General features: G+C 36.7%; 2 protein-coding genes across 46 annotated transcripts in view; one reads left to right on the plus strand and one right to left on the minus strand.

Annotated features, from left to right (window-relative positions):
* The window catches only part of CACNA1C (calcium voltage-gated channel subunit alpha1 C), a 475,965-nt gene extending 472,080 nt beyond the window's left edge, over positions 1 to 3,885 (minus strand). For 25 of the 45 annotated variants that reach the window (XM_068660882.1, XM_068660757.1, XM_068660872.1 and 22 more), the window contains exon 1: positions 3,355 to 3,885. In XM_068660882.1, coding sequence (XP_068516983.1) covers positions 3,355 to 3,484 — 130 coding nt within the window. In that variant the 5' untranslated portion in view covers positions 3,485 to 3,885. The remainder of the gene's footprint in view (positions 1 to 3,354) is intronic. The other 20 variants (XM_068660908.1, XM_068660821.1, XM_068660856.1 and 17 more) reach the window with 1 other exon arrangement.
* The window catches only part of DCP1B (decapping mRNA 1B), a 44,113-nt gene that overhangs the window by 10,261 nt on the left and 13,674 nt on the right, over positions 1 to 20,178 (plus strand). Inside the window, exons 4-5 of the mRNA XM_068661011.1 lie at positions 12,821 to 12,887; positions 15,155 to 15,290. Coding sequence (XP_068517112.1) covers positions 12,821 to 12,887; positions 15,155 to 15,290 — 203 coding nt within the window. The remainder of the gene's footprint in view (positions 1 to 12,820; positions 12,888 to 15,154; positions 15,291 to 20,178) is intronic.

Raw genomic sequence — 20,178 nt, forward strand, 5'->3', positions numbered from 1 at the left:
CACAGCTGAATAACTTAAAAACAATGTTGTTGAGACTAAGCTTGGTTACAGAATTATTATTCTGGCCTGCTGGAATCTGTCGGTTTTGCTGAAGAAAATATTTTTGTAGTGTAAAACTTTGAAAAACTATTTATCAGTTTGGATCAAAAGTGTTTGAGAAGTGAAAGCTCAAACCATACAAATTCAAAGCAATTTTGGCAGAGGGGCCTGCCCTCATTAGAGGTAGGTTCTTGTCAGCTAGTTTGCTTGCTGACCAGATTTGGCTAAAGCTTTTCTAAAAGCTGGTCTGCACCAACCGCTGCCATTTGTTCAGAATACAAATAAGGTTTTACCTGAGGTGCTGTCTTCGGGAGACATTTTTGTCTCAGAAAAATAAACAAGTAGCTCCTCCTTCTTCCCCTTCCACCATGCCTCCTTTGATCAGCCTGATAACAATTCATCGTGCCTCCAGCTAGCCAGGAAGAGCAGCAGAGGTCAGGGTTGTCTTCCCTGGATGTTATTCACCTCTAGTTCTCAGCAAATTTGAGGTTTCAACATTTTAATCCTAATACTCTCAAAAACAGATATTACTTTTCCTTTTTAAATTTAAAAGGAAAATATAAATACTGAAAATACATCAATGTTGTAGTAAGACTTGATTCTAAAATCAGAAAATAAAGTTGACTGACAATTAACTTTGTCAGGTTGCATGCATGTTTTCCAAAACCTGTTTTAGGTTGCGTACAGCTTAAATAATTTATAGTTTGTCATGTGCAAATTTTCTTGAAGCAAATTTCTTCCTGCTTCTAGTTATTTACTTATCTGATGCATAGTGGCTATACTTTTTTTTTTTTTTTTTCCTGTGAAATACTGTCTAGTGTTCTGTTGGGTGACTTCTTCGTACCTATATGCAGAAATTAGGTGTTCTTAGAGTGGTTTATAAAAGCACATATGAAAGCATTGGTACATGTTTCTGTCTACCAAAGAATGCAATGTACTTGAAAGATAACAAAAATTACTTCAGAATATCAAGAAGAGTAATAACCCATCCCTTTAGCAATATCACAGGTATTGTGTTACATTTTTATATGCAAAATATATGTGCAAAATATATGTGCTTATACATGTATATTACATATCGGCCTTTCTGTCTCTTATTCTCATTTTAAAGGAGACCTAAAAATCCTTAAATGTTCACTTGTAAAGGTATAAAAATAATGTGATAATTTTATGGTGTAATTAAACAGTATTTTGCAGTTGCATGTAGATGGACATGCAGCAGTGCTGGCTCAAGGCAGGAGGTTTTTAAGACTGGGAATCCCAATCTTTTGTCTTGCGGTTAGTTAGTTTGCATGTTGTAGAGTATACAACCTGATGCTTTTGGTTTTGAGATCTATATCTAAACTCGGCTTGATTCTTTTGAAATAGGATTGGATTTTTAACACAATGTGATTTCTGAAGGGGACAGGATCTTTTCTTTTTTTAGAGCAAGGTATGTATATATGCAAATTACTGTAAAAATAAATAATATGGAAAAGTGCAGTAGGATATACTTTTGTTTGGTAACTTGTAGGTGATCACAATTTCTTTTATTTTCCTAACTCTTTATCTTACTAAAGTTAGCCCTTTTTTGAGCAGAAGGGTGGAGCGGCTGACCTGCGGAGGCCCCAGCCAAACTAAACCGTTGATTGAAATTTTAGGATTATCAGGTATTAATCTTCCTTAGGGTACTTGAGATTTTTTTGTGCTTACTGTGACGAGCAAGCGTAGTTCTGTGATTTTTAGATTTAAGTTTTTAGAATTCAGATCAAAAAAGTGGAAGAACTGTAGTATTCCAATATGTGTTTTTTTTTCTGTTTTTGTTTTGAAGCAAAACTCTTTGTACTGTTAAGTATTTCTAAAGTAATCCTTTTTATTTTTCCCAGCTGTCTTATTCTTCATGAGATTCTTTAATTAAAATTTATGTTTTTGAGTGGAAATCAAAGGCCTTGATCTTAAGACATCAGTTTTGATGAGTAAGTCCATGTCCCTTGTCGCCCGGCGCAGTTCAGTATGGATACGTAAGGTTTCAGTGCAGACTTGCCTTAAAGAACAGTTTTGTTGTTTCTTCCTACCCTGAGAATTTGGTTCCAGTTCTGGAAATCTTGAGAAACACAAATGACATAGAATGCTTCGTGTTTGTGAAGCCTTTTTTCTAAGGGTGGCAGATCTTGTAACTCTAACTGTGATGACTGCAGCCATCTTTTTGCTCTAATGATGAGTTTCAGTTGTGATGAAGGTGGTAAAAAAAAAAACACAAGGGAAAGAAATGCAGCACTTCTAACAAATTTTCAGCTATGTGGAATGATGGAAAAAACATCCTCAGGAGCTAAGTGAACAAAGCTATGTAGTTTTTTTGTGGCTACTGATTATTTTGAGTATGGTGGAACCGTATCCCAGCCTGGGCAAGTGAATCGGTAGGAAAAGTACATGGAAAAAAATAAAGGCATCTCTCAATCAACCTGCAGTTATGTCGGGGTTTCTGAGCAGAATTAAAGGAATATAATACTGTGTATATCTGCTAAGCACAGATTTGCTTCCCATTTATGGATGTCGGCACATAAGCAATGTATTAGCTTGTCTGGACGTTTACTGCTGAGAGTGTACTGCCAGCACTGGCAATTCTGGACATCTCTTCAAGATAAGATAGGCATATGATGTGGTAAAGCTCAGGAGTTAAAGTTGGAACATATTTTTTATTTTTAAAGAGGGTTATCTTCATGTGACTACCTGTACACCCTCTCCTTCATACACACCCCCTTGTACAGCATAAAATACTAGATGTTTCCAGACAAGGGTCAATATATATGTGCATGCCTACATACTTATTTTGCAAATGAAAATATTGCAAAACTAGTTTCTTTCTAGAAATCACTCACACAACCCCCTTTTTAAATTAATCCCTTCATACACACGTATGCATTTAATATTTTGAGCTTTTGTATGTTCTGAACTTCTTAGCCTCTTTTTGTCTTTTCTTTCTTGTTTCTTATACCTACCTATTTGCCTTCCTGTGCCTTTATTTTTTGCTCCAATGTCAAAATCCAAGTGCAAAAGCGATGTTCAGTATATGCTCAAAAGACATTGTGTTACCAAGAGAAGCTGTCCTTTTGCTTACCTCCACAGATTTGAGAATTAGCAAAACTCTCTGAATGCTGCAGTAGTGTGATAACACATACAGGGCTTCACAGTACGTTATCCCCAACTATTAGTTTGCTACTGGTGTTATTTCATACATTATACAGACTGTTCTGTTCAAATAAAAATGCAACACTTGTCCCAGCAGACAGACACCAGTAGAGTTTGCATGCAAACTAATGTATAATGCTGTCTTACCTCCAGGTTTGATGTAGAAGCAGTTAAGCTGAGTTTCATGCACCAGCTTCCCCTTATACTTCGTTTCAGGTTCCCCTTGCTGGTGGCTGGATAGTGGTTGATATGCTTGCCGAACAAAGGCTTGAAACATTTTTAAATTCCCAGGAGCGTTGAAACCGCTGAACTTGAGTATATCTCCTATGTATACTGAAAGTAAATTCCTTTCTTACTTTAGAGTTACTTTATGTAATAGCCTTGTACAGAAGTTAAAACCAGAAACCAGAAGTACTGACAACTCGGTCCTTTCATCTAGAAACTACTTTCCAGCTCTTTGAAACCTTTGCAATATCTTATGCATTATCCTTCCTTTCCTTGCTCTTCACTCCTGGTCCTTTCTTGTCCTCTGTGCTTTATGCTCAGTTGGAGCCTTCTCCTCCCCCTGTGGTTTTTCAGGAAAACTTGGATTGAGAAGTGGAGATAATGGGCGCCATCCACCCGTCAGCTCATCACCTCACCGAGCCATGACGATCTCTGGTTTCTGTATATCAGCACGGACTCCTCTGATAATATCCTCTTGTGTTTGAAAAAAATAGGTTTGTCTAGCAAGGGGTGGACTTCGGCCCTGACATAGGCAGAAAACTTCTCTTGGAATGTGCGCTTGCTCGCTCACACTCTTTTATGTATGTGTGTATATATATAAAAATATTTGTAACCTTCTCTCAAAACATGAAAGATAAATATGGAACAAGTGTATCCCACAGTGCATATACAAGCTGCCCGCTTCTGTCTATTATTGATTTAATACAAGCTCTTGAGTGCCTCATCAGCTCCGTCTTCATCAAAACAAGCCTTAAATCGGCGGTAAACAATACTCTTCAATTACAGGAGGCAAAAAGAAAGAAATCCTTCTGAAGTATAAGATAGCATACCCTTTAAAGGACAAGGAATGTGTTACATACGGAAAGGCAGTGTAACTGTTCCAGTGGAATTCCACTAGGGCTGCAAATGCAGTGTTGCTTTTTTGTCTTAAGTGGCATACAAACTGCTAACAGCGTTGGGCTTAATATTTGGTATCTGCTCTGCAAATAATGGTTATGGTTGCAGCCCAGTTGTTGGTTTTGCAGTGCAGAGCTTGCTGTAATAAAATTTAATAAAATATAAAGTCTTCATATAATAATATATCTCTTAAAGTACATTAATATGAGAAATATATACAAATAATATATTTCTTAAATATATTTTTCTCCACAAAAAATGTGTTTTGTACCTGCTAGCTTCGTTGTTTTGGACACATGTACTCCTAGGTGTTTTAGAGCCTCTTTCAGTAATCCTTTTGCATAGCAGAGATATTATTTATATGAATAAAACCAGCCAGAGATCCTGTAGCCAAGAAGAAAAAAAAAAAGTGATATAAGACACATGCTTCAGGTCAGAAGTCAACAATAGAGGGACTAGGAAGGTTCTTCCTGTGAATCATCTGGTGCTGGTCATTGTCTTACACAGGATATGGACTTTCAGTTTGATGAGTTACACCAATTCTTCTGTCTCTGTCAAATGAACTGCCTTTCTGTAAAATTTCAGGATTATTTGCATAACAACATACAGCATTAAATCTTCTTCACGGGAACGTATAGCATCTCTCAGTGGAGAGATTCATGAAATTCCATAATTAGAGAAGCAACAATGGATTTTTATGTAAATTATCGCATACCTACTTGCAGTACTTCACTTCTTTTTTAGTTGTCATCTCTCTTCTGTTTTTCTGTTTTTTTTTTTGGTTTTTTTTTTTATGTCTTCTCTCAATATTTTGTATGTTGTTATCATAAAGAAAAAAAATGAGGTTCAAATTTTCACTGAGAGTTAGAAGGAGGGGAGAGAATAGGGAAGCAAAAGATGATAATTAATGTTTTATTCCTAAAGGATTGTGCATATGGTAAAATACTGCAGACTTCTGAAGCACAATGTAACGAGCCACTTTGCTTGAGAATAATGCAGTTGTTGTAATGAAAATTGCACAGCGCGCAACTCCAAATTTTGCTATGTATTGAAATGTATCTCTATAGTTAGCAATTCATAAATTGCAGGATATGTCCCAGTGCTGTTTCAGTATTTTGAAGAATCTAGCTGCTTATATAAAATTAATTTGATAAATACAGGTTTTTCTGATGCTTTCATCTGTTGGATTACAGTTTTAAAATAAGGAGATTTTTACCATGCAAATTTAATTTTCATGGTGGCACACTTCATCTCAGAAGTACGTTTTGTTTCTCCCTCTGTTCAAGTAAACATACAGGATGCCGTGTGGTGGAAGAAAAGTCAGTAAACTGCTAAGTTTTACAGTAATCAGAACACTAACTTCAGTAGTTAAAATTAATTTTAAAAGATATACGAATACTTTAAAAATCATTATGCTAAAAGAAGAAGTAAGGTAGTTCAAAGATTTTTGAATCATTATGAAATAAGTTACTAAGTTGCAACTTTCACAAGAAAAAATAGGTCATAAAATATGCTTTAAATATTTTTAATAAAATCTAAAGGATAAAATGTAACAATCCTTCATTTTTCAAGCATGTAAAGATACAGTGGTCATAAATAAATGATAAAGGGTCCAAGGTGTAGCTATCCACTGAAACTTGCATGAACCTAAGTTAACTAACTTAACAGCATGAACCTACCCACAATTGGAATAGACTTAATACTGTTCACCTGCAATTAACGAGAATAGTAAATGTCCCTTCTATTCCAATGGAATTGTATTGTATTCCTAAAAATCATAGGTACTTGGTTTCCATCACCAGCTCGCTCTACAGGTGAGCAGATGTTATGAAGTCAACATAACGTCTGATTATAACAGAAGAAGAGAAGATTTTTTTTTTAATGTATTTAATATAACGTGTTACGAGACTGTGGAAAATCAACAAGAGAAAATACGTAAGCGCTGCTGTAAATATGAACTAAACGTTTGAAATGTCAGAAAGAGTAGTTGACTTTACAGTTGCTTATTTTAGATTATTTTTCTGGCCATTGCAGTAGTAAAGAGATGGTGCAGGAAACAATAAGAAATTGTCTGCCTCAAAAATGTTAGAGCATACAGACTATAAAAATGGGAAAATACATTTTAATTATGTTAATATTACAGTATTTTTAGATGTCACTTACTACAGGAACAAGTGTGAGTGTACATTCAAACAACATAGATTTTTGTTGTTGCAGGTTAAGAGCTTATTCCAGATCTGCAAATGTATTTCCATCACTTAGGATGTGAAGCTATGCAGTGGAGAAATAAGAGATGAGATTGCAATTGTCAGAATTACAGATATCTATAGTTGAGGTTGCTTATCTTCATCATGAAGCCTATTTTCAAGTTTGTTTGTTTGTTTGGTTGTTTTTTTTTGCTGGAATCAAACTGTTTGGAGTAATAGCTCATCAGACTGATTATAGTAAAAATACAGAGTTGGGGAAAAAAACTACATGCTATTGAACACCTTTTTAAAGCTAAAATATTCTTCCTTTCTTTTCTTTTTTTCATTCTTTTTCTTTTTTACTGGGAGGAAAAAAAATGCATCATAAATGACACCAGCAGAGTTTGGAAAACGACTTGCCCTTGAACTTTACTGTAGCTCTGGTATTAAAGATGTACTTCAACCCATGGCAGGTACATCAGGCATGCACTTTAAAATCATTGGAAACGTAATCTTATATTTCACTAAATTATAAATGAAAACTGCAATATTCAAACCCTGTTGAGTCCTCTACCACGCAATCATGTATGCCATTTACAATGGAGGAGGCTTTATCCCCAGATAATGGGGATAGTAATAGGGAAATAGGAAGTAAAAGAACTGTATTTACAGATGTGGAATTAGCTGTTAACCTGCAACAACGGAAGTCTTAAGTTGTCTGTATGTGTATACCCCAGATACTTGACAAGAAACATAGAGAAGCTGCCTCTCTCCTTAACCTTGAAAAGCGGGATGTAAATATAAAGGCTGGACACTGAGAAGGTGAGGGTGGAATTCCTTCTTATTCTTTAAAATAAAAGCCAGCTTTTTTCATCCTTCAGAATGGGGAGAGCATTGTCGCCGCCTCCTTGACTGAGGAGCGTTCTCATTGCTTTTAGCAACGAGGTACGATTTTGTACACAGCATCAAGAAGAGAGCATGGTTTCTAGTTTGCCCTCTTTTACTTGTGGCAGTGTTATGTTGCTGTAAGCTTTTCTGCTGAGAGAAGTTATGGATGTACATTTAGCCTATATTTGTGTGATGGCGTTTTTGTATTATGTTCAGATCATTCGTATGAGGGCCTGATTTCATTGCAGTGTGCATTGAAGGCCTTTTTAATGGTTAGTAGTAGAAATTGGCAGAGATGATAAGGTAAACTAGTAGTGGTAATATTTTCAGAGTTTGAGGAGTTACTCTTCCTTTCCACAGAGCCACCCTCTGACATTTTTTCACAGGAAGGATACTTTTGCTGGCTGAGGATATTTGGATTTCGTTTTCAGCCTTGCTGAAGACTTCCTCACTTCTCAAAGTCAGCATCTATCACTTTTCTGTATCAAAAATGGAATGAATGGTAGTTTCACCCACAATTTGTTTATCTTACTCTCTCTTCACTTAGCTGTTAGGTTCCTTGAGTGAGACTGTATAATCATTTCTATTGTAAAAGGCAGTGGAGGTCCAGTCTGATGTGGATGTTTTGGAAATCCACTGTGAAATAGTAATAAGAACCACTTTTTACTTATGAACAAGTTATAACAACAATAGTGGATTTATTAAGAACAGCTTGTTATTTAAAAACTGATAGCCTGGCCCCTGTAGGGGTTGTCTTGTCTTAATTTTTTTTAATGTCTTAAATGCATCATCGTGATTTAAAAAGTATTTGGAACTGATGATGCAATGGCAGGATATGCAACTGGAAAAACAGTGGAGGGGGGAAAAAATCACTAGTTTAGATGGATCATTACATAGACACTATTCCTGCATAGGGACTAAAAATGTCTTGTTGTATCAGCAGAATGTAATTTTAAAGGAAATCTTGCAAATTGTGTTTGCCTTTGGGATATTTTCCAAAATGTAACCCGCCAATGGACTCTTGCATCTGTTAGACTTTATGGAAATAAATGCATCAGTGGGACTTGAAGTTTCCTGCAAGGCTATCGTAACTTTAGCTTTGAGGCTATTCAGGGGATATTCTTTTCAGATAGTGTCTTTTTTGTTTGTTTGCTACAGAGTTGATTTTTTTTTAAGGCATTTCCTATATGTTTTGATTTGAAATCTGCCAGAAGTCAGGCTGTCACCGTGGAGTTGCAGACATGATTTTATAAACAATCCGCCGTCTCGGAGTTGTCCCTTTTTGCCTCATGAGATCAGAAATATTTGCTGGCTCTGTGTCTGGAAGTCTCTGAATTGGTCAGCCAACTTTCATGACTGTGGAAGATCACAAGGTTATTTCAGGGTCCATTAAAAAAAAAAAAATAAATCACGTGTTTAAGGCATAGTTCCAGGTACAATTAAACAGATGGTGGTAAGGAACCTATTCTTGACTTGTAGTGTAGCTAGTCCCTGCCCACTCTCTAACCATCCCTTTTTGGGGAAAGGGGTTTTCACGGGCTTTTACATGATGTGGATTGTTGTTTTGTTTTGTTTTATTTTTTGTCTATTTTGAGAAAGTTAATTGAACAGTTCCTCCGTGCTTGAATTTGACCAATAAAGCTAAAAAGCTTTTTTCACTCTCCAGATGTGATTATTTGCATTAAGATGTCTGTGAGCAGGATGCTTTACCTTTTAGTAGCTGTTTGTTGTGTTGTTTTTTTTCCTGCCTGTTTCATATATGAAGTTTTAAACATACGAAATAATGTAAATACCAAGCCATTCTTCTCCTTGTCTGTGTTAAAAGATACCTGAATAACGGGATCAGAAGCTTTGTCAACCTGTAAATGAAGGAGCAAGTATTCGGTGCTTTGATAGGTTTGTTTTTTTTCACCAGCTTTTTAGGAAAAGTTAAGATCATATCAAAATATAGTTTTAGGTTGGTTGGAAGATTCTTGCACTGTTTTAGGTTGCGCTGGCATTTTTGTGCCTGGGACATCATAAGAATTTTGAGTCCTCTCTCAGAACTTCCAGAAATAGTAGGATATATCTAATCTGCATTTCTGTTGTTTAGAAATACATACATTTATATATGAGTATTTTGTATTGTGCTGCTTTCTACAATGTAGAGAAACAAGAGACCTGAAGGTTCCAGTCCTGTGGATGAACCACATCACTATCAATATGGCAGTAAAATAATGCAGGTGGTTTTTTTTAGTATCTTGTTTTAGCTAAGCAAAATGTTGTGTTTAAAAGGCTGCAAAATCGAGCACCCCTAAGCAACCAAATAACAAAGTTAAGGTTGCTTGTGCAATCTTTTCCTTTTTTCCTCAGAGAATTTTTAATTATGTGTTTGTAATTCTTTACAGCATGGTCCTTGCTTCAGTCATCAAATAGTCTGAATGACATTCAGGTAAACAGTGGCTACCTGGGATTCTGGCTTTTCCTCATTACTTACATGTGGACCTGTTGCCTTTTTAGGCACTGCAGAAGTTCTGCAGTAGGGGCAGAACTCTTCGTTGTTGTTTTCTGTGATGCTCATTGATGTAATAGCTGGTGACTTATAAATAAGCTGACCTGTTGTACCTTGCTCAGATTAGAAGTATTATTTTTCCCTCTTTACAAATTGGGATCCTGGAGCAGAGTGGTTACAATTACAAAGATCCATTACATGCAGAGTGTCTGACTTCAAGTTACTCCAGCATAACTTGTCCAATATATTTATCATTCATAAGTTCAAAAACACTTTCTACAGACTTCAGCTGTGATTATAAGTAGCTGGTGTTTTTCCAGGTCATGCACTCAAATCTTACACCCAGGTCTGGGATCTCAAATCAAGAACCGGACATGAAATGTACACACTTAATGACAGCCACTTAAGATGACATTTCACAACTCGCATATCATTGCATAATATCTCTGGGACAGCGTCAGAGATGGTATTTGTCTTTCTAAGATAGCGTGCAGCTGTCTTAACTGCAGATTTTGTCTTTGTTGCAAGCCTGTCTTGCTTTATCCTGCAGAGCAGGATGTCAAACTTGAACAGACAGGCCACCTTAGCTACTTGAACCCGAGTAAAGTGGAAGGAACATCCTTTGATTGCATCATAATTATAAAGACTGCATTGTGGTCAAAGGGATCACATTTGCATTAGAGTAGAATGGTACAAAATTAATATGGCATGCTTCAAGTCATGCTTTAAGTTAGGAAGACATAGGTTAAAAATACTATTGTAGGTATAACTTTCTTTGGGTCTTTCTTTTTCTCAGTAGGTCCAGCATCATAGGTCCAATAGAATGGATGCTGCAATTTTTTTAATGTGTACCAGAAGAAGCAGCCTAACTGTTTAAAAATCTAAAAATTCTAAAGATTGATGCTCTTTAACATGAAGTGATTGCAGTTAGATGATTTAACCTATGTAGCTTACTCCAGTTCAATATTAACTACATCTTGTTGACTTGATTGCTGCATTATATCTTTATAACTTTGTTCAGTCTTACAAACAGCATCATAACTTTTTGTGCCTTTTTTCCCCTTTAATGTGATCAGTCCGTTACTAAATCTCATTTCCTTTAATAAATGAAATGAGTTGGGAACTGCTGAATGTGGATGACTAGATGTATGCCCTCTTGTCAGTATAAAACTCTCCTTACTGGTGTTTTGTTAGCTGCTACTCGTGTAGCTGGCTCACTTGGGGAGCAGAAGATAACTTGATTTTGATATGTTCTTTCTCTGTTTTTGACAGTAATCTCTCATTGGATAACTTGATAGCTGAATCTGGGCCTAAAAGTGAGACAGTATTTCTTCTTCTGTGCTGCAGTGGAAGAATTCTTTTTGTACCTCTGCTGTTCAGTCATTCAGTTTTAACGTGTAAACGTTTACCATTACCACTTAGATCTGAATTTCTGTTTTTGCCACGCACAGCCTAAGGATGGAGGGTGAAGAAAAAAATAATCTGTTTAACACCAATAAGACACAAGGCATATTGATGCCGCTAGAAAGTTTGTGGTGAAATTTGTATTCTTTGTATATTTATCTTTTTGATTAGTGGAGAGCAGGACAGGTTCCTAGCTTGATGGTTGCAGTTTGTAATCATCTCATGTTCTCTGCTGGTCCTGGGTTTTTATGTGTTGGGATACGAGAAAAAATAAAAATAAAAAAAGTAAAGGCTTTTCACCAGGATGCTATATTAAGTAGTTAGTTGAACCATTTTTAGCTGTATAGAAGACAACATGTGGCTGAAAGTCTGAAGGGGGATAGAGATAAATATTACACTTGCGTCTTGCAAACAGCTGCACATTCAGTTTCTTTTCAGACGTTAAGAAAACCAGCTTGTGCTTTGTATGTCGGAGTTTCAGTTCTTTGGAAGTGAAGAAGAAGTGATTGTTCTTGGACTCCTGTGATAAAAGGAAATGTTACACGATCAGGGTCGGTGTTGCAATTATTTTAAAACGGATACTCCATCCATTTACGCCACTTTCAAATAGAATCCAGCCCCTCCTGTGTCAGAAGGCATGCTAGGAATTGCCTTATCTTAGGAAGATTAAGGGAAATCTCTTGCTGCTGTAGGAGGGGAAGCAGGGGAGAAACGTGGTGCCTACCCATTTGCTACCAGATCATACAAGGGGAACGTGGACGTTGCACAATGTTGCAGAGGGGTTGCAGGGTGCAGAGGGGAAGATCTGTGTTACAGTTGCATTATGGCTATTCTCATCATGATGGTTTCACTAGCAGTGCATAGGTTTGAGAATTTTGGACTACTGGTAGATTCAAATCTGGTGTTGCTGGGCAGAACTGCAGGCACTTATCTTTGGGAAGGACACAATCTGAAGTCTGAATTTAGATGGAGATTTTCTTATCCTGGCTACAGGTCATTACTTCTTTGGGGGTGAAACTAATGGACAGCATTACAGGAAATTTGCAAGGAGGAAAAGGTTGGTTTGTACTACCCTAACAACTTTGATGATATATGAGATAGGCCTGATGGTTGTTGAAAACTAAACAAATCTTGCCTGCTTATGTTTGCGTGCAGCACAGCCTGTAGTACACTAGCCACTGGGGTCCAGTGGTTATGATAGGACAACAGGAAAATTGACAGAAGTAAAGTTTTTAAAGAAGAAAACACACAGAAAACAAACTTTTGGTTTAGTGTTTTGAAGAAAAGGATCAAACACCTTTGCCTGTATCAAAGGTTCAGAGCTGGTGACGTACGTCAGTAGAGATACATACACCTCTTGATCTTTTTTGATTTTACTGGAGGGTTTGAGTTGTGTTTATAGAAGGGGAAAGCATAAGACAGAAATAAAATAAAAAAATTTACAGGTCAATTATAAATATCTACCAGGTAGAATTGCTGTTTGAGAAGATTCTCATAGTTTGTGTTTGATGTGCATTTGCAGTGTCCATATATGGGATTTGGTTTTATGATAAGGAAGAATGCCAAAGAATTGCAGAGCTCATGAAAAAGTAAGTGATGGGTAAACAAGACTTTCTGTGCTTTTTTATGTATGTATTTCTGTACATACATGCACATTATATTACCAGGATGGTTTCTACTTTAAGCCTGTTTACACAGAATTTGTTGCAAGTAAAATTGTCACACACCTGCATTTTATATATACAGAAATAAGTCACTGTATTGCAATACTTCTTCCCCTAATTTGCCACGCAGGTTTCCAGCTACATGATAATTTAACAGTTCATCTGATTTGTTTCCTGATGATACAATTCTACAAAACAGATCTCTGAATTCTTTGGGGGGTGGGGAGGGTGGTGGTGGTGGTAATGAGTTTCTCAGTTTGGGGGGATTTTCAATGTAGCTGTTATTTTTTTCTTCTCATATCAATGTAAGTATGGACTATTACAAAAGCATACTGCAATAATACAGTTTGTATTTTTTATCCTCTTTCTACGCCATGGCTCAGTTCCTGCTTCCTGCTTTTTTAGCAATATATATGTAGAATTCACTTGGTTTCGGAGTATAAAGCAAGACTTCAATTAGCTTTGAATTTATGACTCTTCTATATATATTAAGGATATTTTATATATGTTGTACAGCTCTAACTCTGCAATGAAATCAGAGATTAACATTTCATAGAAAACTGCATTCTCAGCTGTATTTTAATCTAACAGCACCATGGATAATTTTTTAATGAACATTATCATGGATATTTTTTTCGCTGCCACTGCTTTCTCCACGTGTCCAGGATCAAGGGCGCATCATTCCGCTTTACCTTCTGCTTGCTCTAACAACTGACTTGTTTGCAATGATTCCTTTCTTATGACTACATTCTGCAGGTTTTTATGTTTGGAGGAGGAAGGAGCTGAAATCTTGCAGGTTTTATCAACATATACAGTCTACATTTTTACAGAGGTATAATATGGAGGATATAGTAAAGGGACATGATAGGAATGGGCACGTTAGATTTACTAGCTTTCTGTGGTATGTAGGGTTGGACATAACCATTGTGTCACAATTCTTGTAAGGGATAGGAGGAACAATGATGTCGGGCCAGGTCTTTGCCAGCCCAAGAAAAGCCATGGGAGACCGATGCTGTCAAGCCAACAGCATTAGGTACGAACAGAGTGCAGCGCAAGGCACAGTCAGAGCTGTGAATCTCTCCTTTTCAGGTCGTCTGCACCAGCCTAAATAGCCTGGTTAGCAAACGTTTCTGTAGCCAGAAGCGTGCTGAGGAAGCGACATCAATTCTGATTGCTAAAGTACCAAGTGCCCATTTACATGTCCTGCAGTCCAAGTCCAGGCAAGGCCATCCTAGCACATCTTGATTCATAGCAAAGTGCTTTAACTCTTCTACCAGTATGATCCAGGTTGGATTTGTTACAAACTACTGGATGGAAAGTTAGTCGTGTTTCCTCTCTATCTCTTTTTAAAGAATTACCTGCTGCTTTTCATTTTGCAGTGACAAAACGTTGTTAAACAGAGACTGTGACAATGGTGGGGTTTTGTTTGGTTTTTTTTGTTGTTTATGCAGTATGCTCTGCAGCTCTAAAATGAGTCGGTTGTGACCCAAGAAATAATTGATGGGGATGAATTTACAGAAATAAGCAATGAACCCTAGGAAATGCAGTTTTTTTGACAGCTAATTTTAGTTAACTAGCTCAAGTTGCAGTTGGTGGTGATTAGCTACTCTCAAACTGGTAATTTACTACAATAAAAACTAGTTTTCAGAGGGTTCATGCTATTGTAAACCATGCGTAGTGGTTTATAATAGCAGTGTTGCATATAGATTTAAAGAAAAAAACACACAGAACCTGTCGCTCAGCCAATTGGCCGTGTGTTTAAATTCTCAGCACTCTACAATAATAATAAAACAGCTGGGGCAGGAAATTGGTCATTTGCTAGTAGTTAATGACTGATTTGTGTATGTTTGCCATCCTCCACCACCAGCCAAACTGAATAACATTACAAATTCTCTGCTTCTTCTGGGAATAGAAATAGTGATGGAGAAATGGAAATTTTAGTCTATGACCTGGAGTATTCAAGATTGGTCAAAATGTTTCTCACACCTGGTCAAATTATTCTTTGATATAGATATCAAATAGATTTTGTTTATTATTTGTTAATACAGTTGGGGGGTGCAAATGTGTTGTGTTTTTTTAATCATTGTAAAGTAGCTGTAGTTAAACTTTTTATATTTTATGGTTTGTTTTTATGTTTTTTTTTGTTTTTTTTTTTTTGTCTTGTATATTCTTCTCTTGTCTCCTACTTTCAGCCTAACTCAGCAGGAACAATTCAAAGCACAGCAGGGCACAGGAACAGGAGTGTCCCCAATGATCATGAATTCTGCTAATAACAAAGAAGTGGATATCTTAAGGATGCTTACCAAGGCCAAAGATGAGTATACCAAGGTGAGATTTGCTATCTATAAAATGAGGGCATTTGTTTTTGGTGATACTGTAAAGCCTGAGTAAATTAGCATCATGTTTTGGAACATAAAAGATTTTTTGTAAAATAATTTTACTCAAAGTGAAAATGACAGCATAATTGTCATTTTGTGAAGGAGCGGTAGGTATAAAAAGTTTATTTTTTTTTTGTCAGAATTTTCTAAAAATTCGAAAGATATGAATGTTGTCAATAAGAACTTGTGAAAGGAGAACATGTATGTGATTGATTATTTGCTGGAGGCTAGGGGGTAAGAACAAGTGTAAATTGGCTTTCATTTTGACTCTTAGGGCTCCTGTGCTTATTGGTTATTGAGTGGTACCAGAAACTTGTGTCCTCTTTTGGGGCGTAGTATTCAAACCTGCTACTAGTTTCTGTGGTTTGCATGAATAATTTACCTTAGGGAAAACATCGAGCTTAGAAATTACCATTTTTGTTGTGGTTGTTATCTACTTCAGACACTACTAGAAGGAAATTAAAAGGTTGAAACCTAGCGTGATTTCAACCCACGTGCTACTTTGGTCTTCTGAGGCTTCTAAACAAAGAAGTAACTAATGGACTAATAATGTTCTGTATTATTGAGCAATCAAAAATGTTTTACTTTAGGGAATAAAAGTCTAATAATTTTAACTGTTCATATATATGCTGCAGATTGTTTCAGAGCCTGCAGGTTCCTACTGCTGTTTCCTGTATTTCATATGTGTTGTCATGCAGTAATAAAGCTCCTTACATAAGTGTTTTGCGGCGAGAAATACGTATGTCTTAAGCAATCTAAAGAGAGGAAAATGTTAGTTTTTCTGAAATGTGGCTACTAATAAGATCCGCAGAAAGATAATAACTATTTGAGTTATGGTGAAATGCATGCCTTTTTCATGTTGGTATAGCTTCTTTCAAAGCTAGGACCTTCATATTTTCTGTAATAATGCAATGGGTTTAATGTACTATAATCAACAAATACTTCCAAATCCTGGTATATTGTCATGTTTTAAAACTGGACGAGTATGAAGTCTTGAAATAAGAGTGTGATTCGATTGCTTAAGCATTTCATAAAATAATTTCATTAAATACCCCTAAAATACCGTAAATGGAAAACTGGAAAATATTAGGCTGTCTTCAGATATTAGGAGATGGATGTAGTACATTTTTTAAAAGTTACCTTCCACTTCTACCTGAACACATAGCAAATCAAGACAGAGGAAAAGATTCTAGAATATCTGTTGTTTAATAGTTTTCTGTTTTTTTATTTTTTCCTGCAGATAAGATCTTTAGCAAATTTGCTTCTTACCTCATCTTTAATCTTTCTGCATATGAGTGATTGCGAAGGAAATAACAGGAAAACTTCATTCTCGTCCAGGATGTGTGCTAGGAGTATCTGACTTCTTAAGAACTGGATTTGTGTTTTTTCTTGTTTGGTTGGTAACACAAGACTAGGAAGGGCACGAGAAATAAAGGCGATGACAGCCATTTTTGTATTTTATGTCAATATGTTTCAGAGCAATCGTGCTTTTTGGCTGCTTTATAACAAGTATTTCCTTGCCAGCACACATCTTACAACTTACACTGCTAACGTGTTGAAATCAGTTATGAATTATGTTGTTCTCCTTTTCCAATTCTGTGTGGCTTCATAATATAAGATATTTTAAAGTGTTGTGAACCATAAAGTAAGAACATCAACTTTGAAGCATCTAAGGGATTCTGCTCAACTAGCAAGTCCTAGGATAAGTCCATTAATGATCATCCATTTAATGCACTGTCCTTTGATCTATTAGAGGTTGTATTAGGGGGACATCCTTTGCCTCGTTGATAAGACCAGAGTAACTGAAGCTTCCTGCTTCATTACTGAAGACACACAGACATTTGATATGAACATCATTTCTGATAGGGCACACATGGCCTCTGGGCGTTTATTTCTGTTGACTGCTTTTTCACTGTCTTCAAGCAAAAAGTTCCCAGTGGTACTGCCCTGCTTGAACAGAAATACAGTTTCTAAGATGGCAGGTGTCTCTTAGGTTTTGATTTGTTAACTGTATGAAAGACTGGATAGTACCTTATCACCTCCCCAGGAGGACGCTCTTTCTTGAGGGCACTGTGCCATACTCTGGCTGGATGACACAGACCGTGTGCTGCTGTTCTTGTACAATCTGAATTTTGTCTGGATGTCTCACTTAAGCAGGGCTCTGGAAATCCTTTCTGCTACTGCTTGCTTTGAGGTGGTTGCTGTCCTCTTCAGTGTCTGTTTTTGAGAGCACTTTGAACAGACAAATGAAAAGGCACAATAGTGTTTTCTTGTGGCTCCTTTAGATCGCCTAGATTGAAATCCCACATTTCCAGGGCTGCTTAACCATGTTTGAATTCAAGCAGCTTTGAAGTTCTCTGTGTTGCTTTCAACACAACCATCCATCTATTAAGCTCTACTAAGTCCTATCATGTATTGGCCAACCTTCTTTTCTCATATCAGGGCTTCTAGCACCTCTTTTTTTGTACCTGATAGGTCTTTGCAACTCGCGTTTCTCAGTCAGGTTTCTCCTACAGAGCATGACATGAGGATATGACGTGGAATTTGTGTCAGGAAATCTGCGCTGCTCTGGTCCCATGCTTGTCCGTTGTCCTTCCTTTTGGCAACATCCTGTTCAGCTTGAGCATATTGTGCCGGTGGACTATGAAATCTTACAACATAGAACAGTTGTTTGCCTTAAATGTCTCTGACTATACCAGACTTGCCTAAAACATCCTCAGTGGTGTTTTGTTCATTTTGATGAATGTTCTTCACATGTGTCTTTCAAATACTGCTTAGCCTTTCCTTCACATGATCTTAAAACCTTTTAATTTCTTACACATCTTTTGTAGAAGCATAGCTTTGAACAAGGTACATGACTGAAGGACTGAACTGTGAAGCAAGATGTAGTAATCACCAGGTATTTTAGCTGATCAGTACTCTGCTGGTTCTAGGACTAAAGAACATATTGACATTTCTTCCATACTGCTTTTTGCTGTTTGTTGATGATGATGGCAGATGATACCTTTCCTTACCTGTCCATGCAACAATGGCTAAAATGTCTTGCTGCCTAATTTATTCATCAGCTAGGCCATGCTCCTAGTGTGCCAAAATGACCTTATATTTTAAGCTCTAATAGCTACAGGTTCCTTTGAAATCAGCAGAGTGTTTGTGTGTACTGTTCTTCAGTATGCATCCCTATATCAGATGCCAGCCTGTTAGTCATGTTAGCAAATCATGGGAATGATACCAAGTCAGGTTCAAGTCCTTCATTGTACATTTTTGTGTATAGTTAGTATTTTTTCATTTTGCTGAGGAATTTAATCCTAAAAAATGTTCTTAATGGTGATAAATGTTGAACTCTACTACTCATTTCCTCAGTTGTATTCCTTTAGGTCTGACATTCTGTAAAGTATGGCAGTGGCATCTAAAGTACTCATGGTTTCTGAAGAATTCAGCCTATTAAAATACCCTAGAGAAATGAGGTCCTAACGCATTTATTTAAATTCTGCTGAACTCATAATGAAATATACAAGAGTATGTTATCTGTCATGTTGAAGAAGTTTAAATACATCTTTATATGATTTTCCCCAAAAAGCTATGCTGGAAAATATCACCGAGAAGGAAGCATATTGAAGAAAAGGCAGCATCCTGTAGAAAGAAAACAAATCAGGAGAGAAAAGATTTAATCTTACTAAGTGTGTGTTTGTCCTATGTAACAACATAATGAGTTAGGCTGTGTGTGAACTAAAAAAAAGAAAATGATCTCCACTTGTTTTAATATAGGTCAAATAGTGGCAACAGGAAGCACTTAATTTGAAGTAAGAAAAAACTTTCATCTGATAATTAACTAGGTAAGATGCCTATCTGTCATTAAGTGACAACAATAAGAGACAACAAAAGTCACCAGTCAGAAATTGACTGAGACAGTGAGGTAAGAAAGTGATTTAAGGATAATTCAGTCATTTGTCCTAGTGTATTAAAAAATAAATAAATAAAAAGTTGGTGAGTTGCTTAAAGCTCAATTCTAACGTATTGTTGCAAGTCCTTGTGAACTGCCTAAAAATAATGATGAAATAAAGGTTGGAGGGGAAAAAAAGTTCCTCCAATTCAAGGATAACAACATGAAAGTTCTGAAGAACCAAGAACCTAAGAAAATACTTTATTGGATTTTTTTTTTCCAGAGAGCAGAAAAATGTAGCTGAGTTTAAATAGATTTGCATGTTGAATGTGGTCTACTCAGATTAGCCATGAAGAAGCACTTAATACGCGATTTTGTATTAACTGAAATTCAGTTTTGCATTGCTGGCAAAGCCAGAACTTTTTACTCTTTTTTTCCAACCTAGTGCTTGAGGTTGTTTCTTGCATTATGCGGTAGGGGTACAGCTGTCAAGAAGACACAGGTGCTTGTTTTTTACTCAGATTGAAAAGCAGACCACCCTGTGGCATGGTTGTCTGGTGCATGTGTTAAAGTTATTTCTAAAAGCAATATTTGAATTAAATTCATTGCAGAAGTCTGTGACTGTTCAAACACCCACAAAATGATTTTTGGGCAGAGACTGGCATAATCACTGAGGTTGGAAGGGACTTGTGGAGACAGTGTTGTACAGCGCCATTGCATGAAAGCAGTGTCAGCTATAGCAGGTTGCCCAGATCCATGGTAATTCAGGTGTTGAGTATCTCCATGGACAGAGACTTCACAACCTCTATGGGCCATCTGTTCTAGTATTTGAACATCCTTACAGTAAAGTTTTTTTCTTAAGTTTAAACAGAATTTTGTATGTTCTGTGTTTGTCTATTGCCTCTTCAGTGGACAGAAGTGCCTGGCTTGGCTGTCTTTACAACCTCCCATCAGGTAT

Source organism: Anas acuta, chromosome 1 (assembly GCF_963932015.1).
Source record: "Anas acuta chromosome 1, bAnaAcu1.1, whole genome shotgun sequence".
Taxonomy (NCBI): domain Eukaryota; kingdom Metazoa; phylum Chordata; class Aves; order Anseriformes; family Anatidae; genus Anas; species Anas acuta.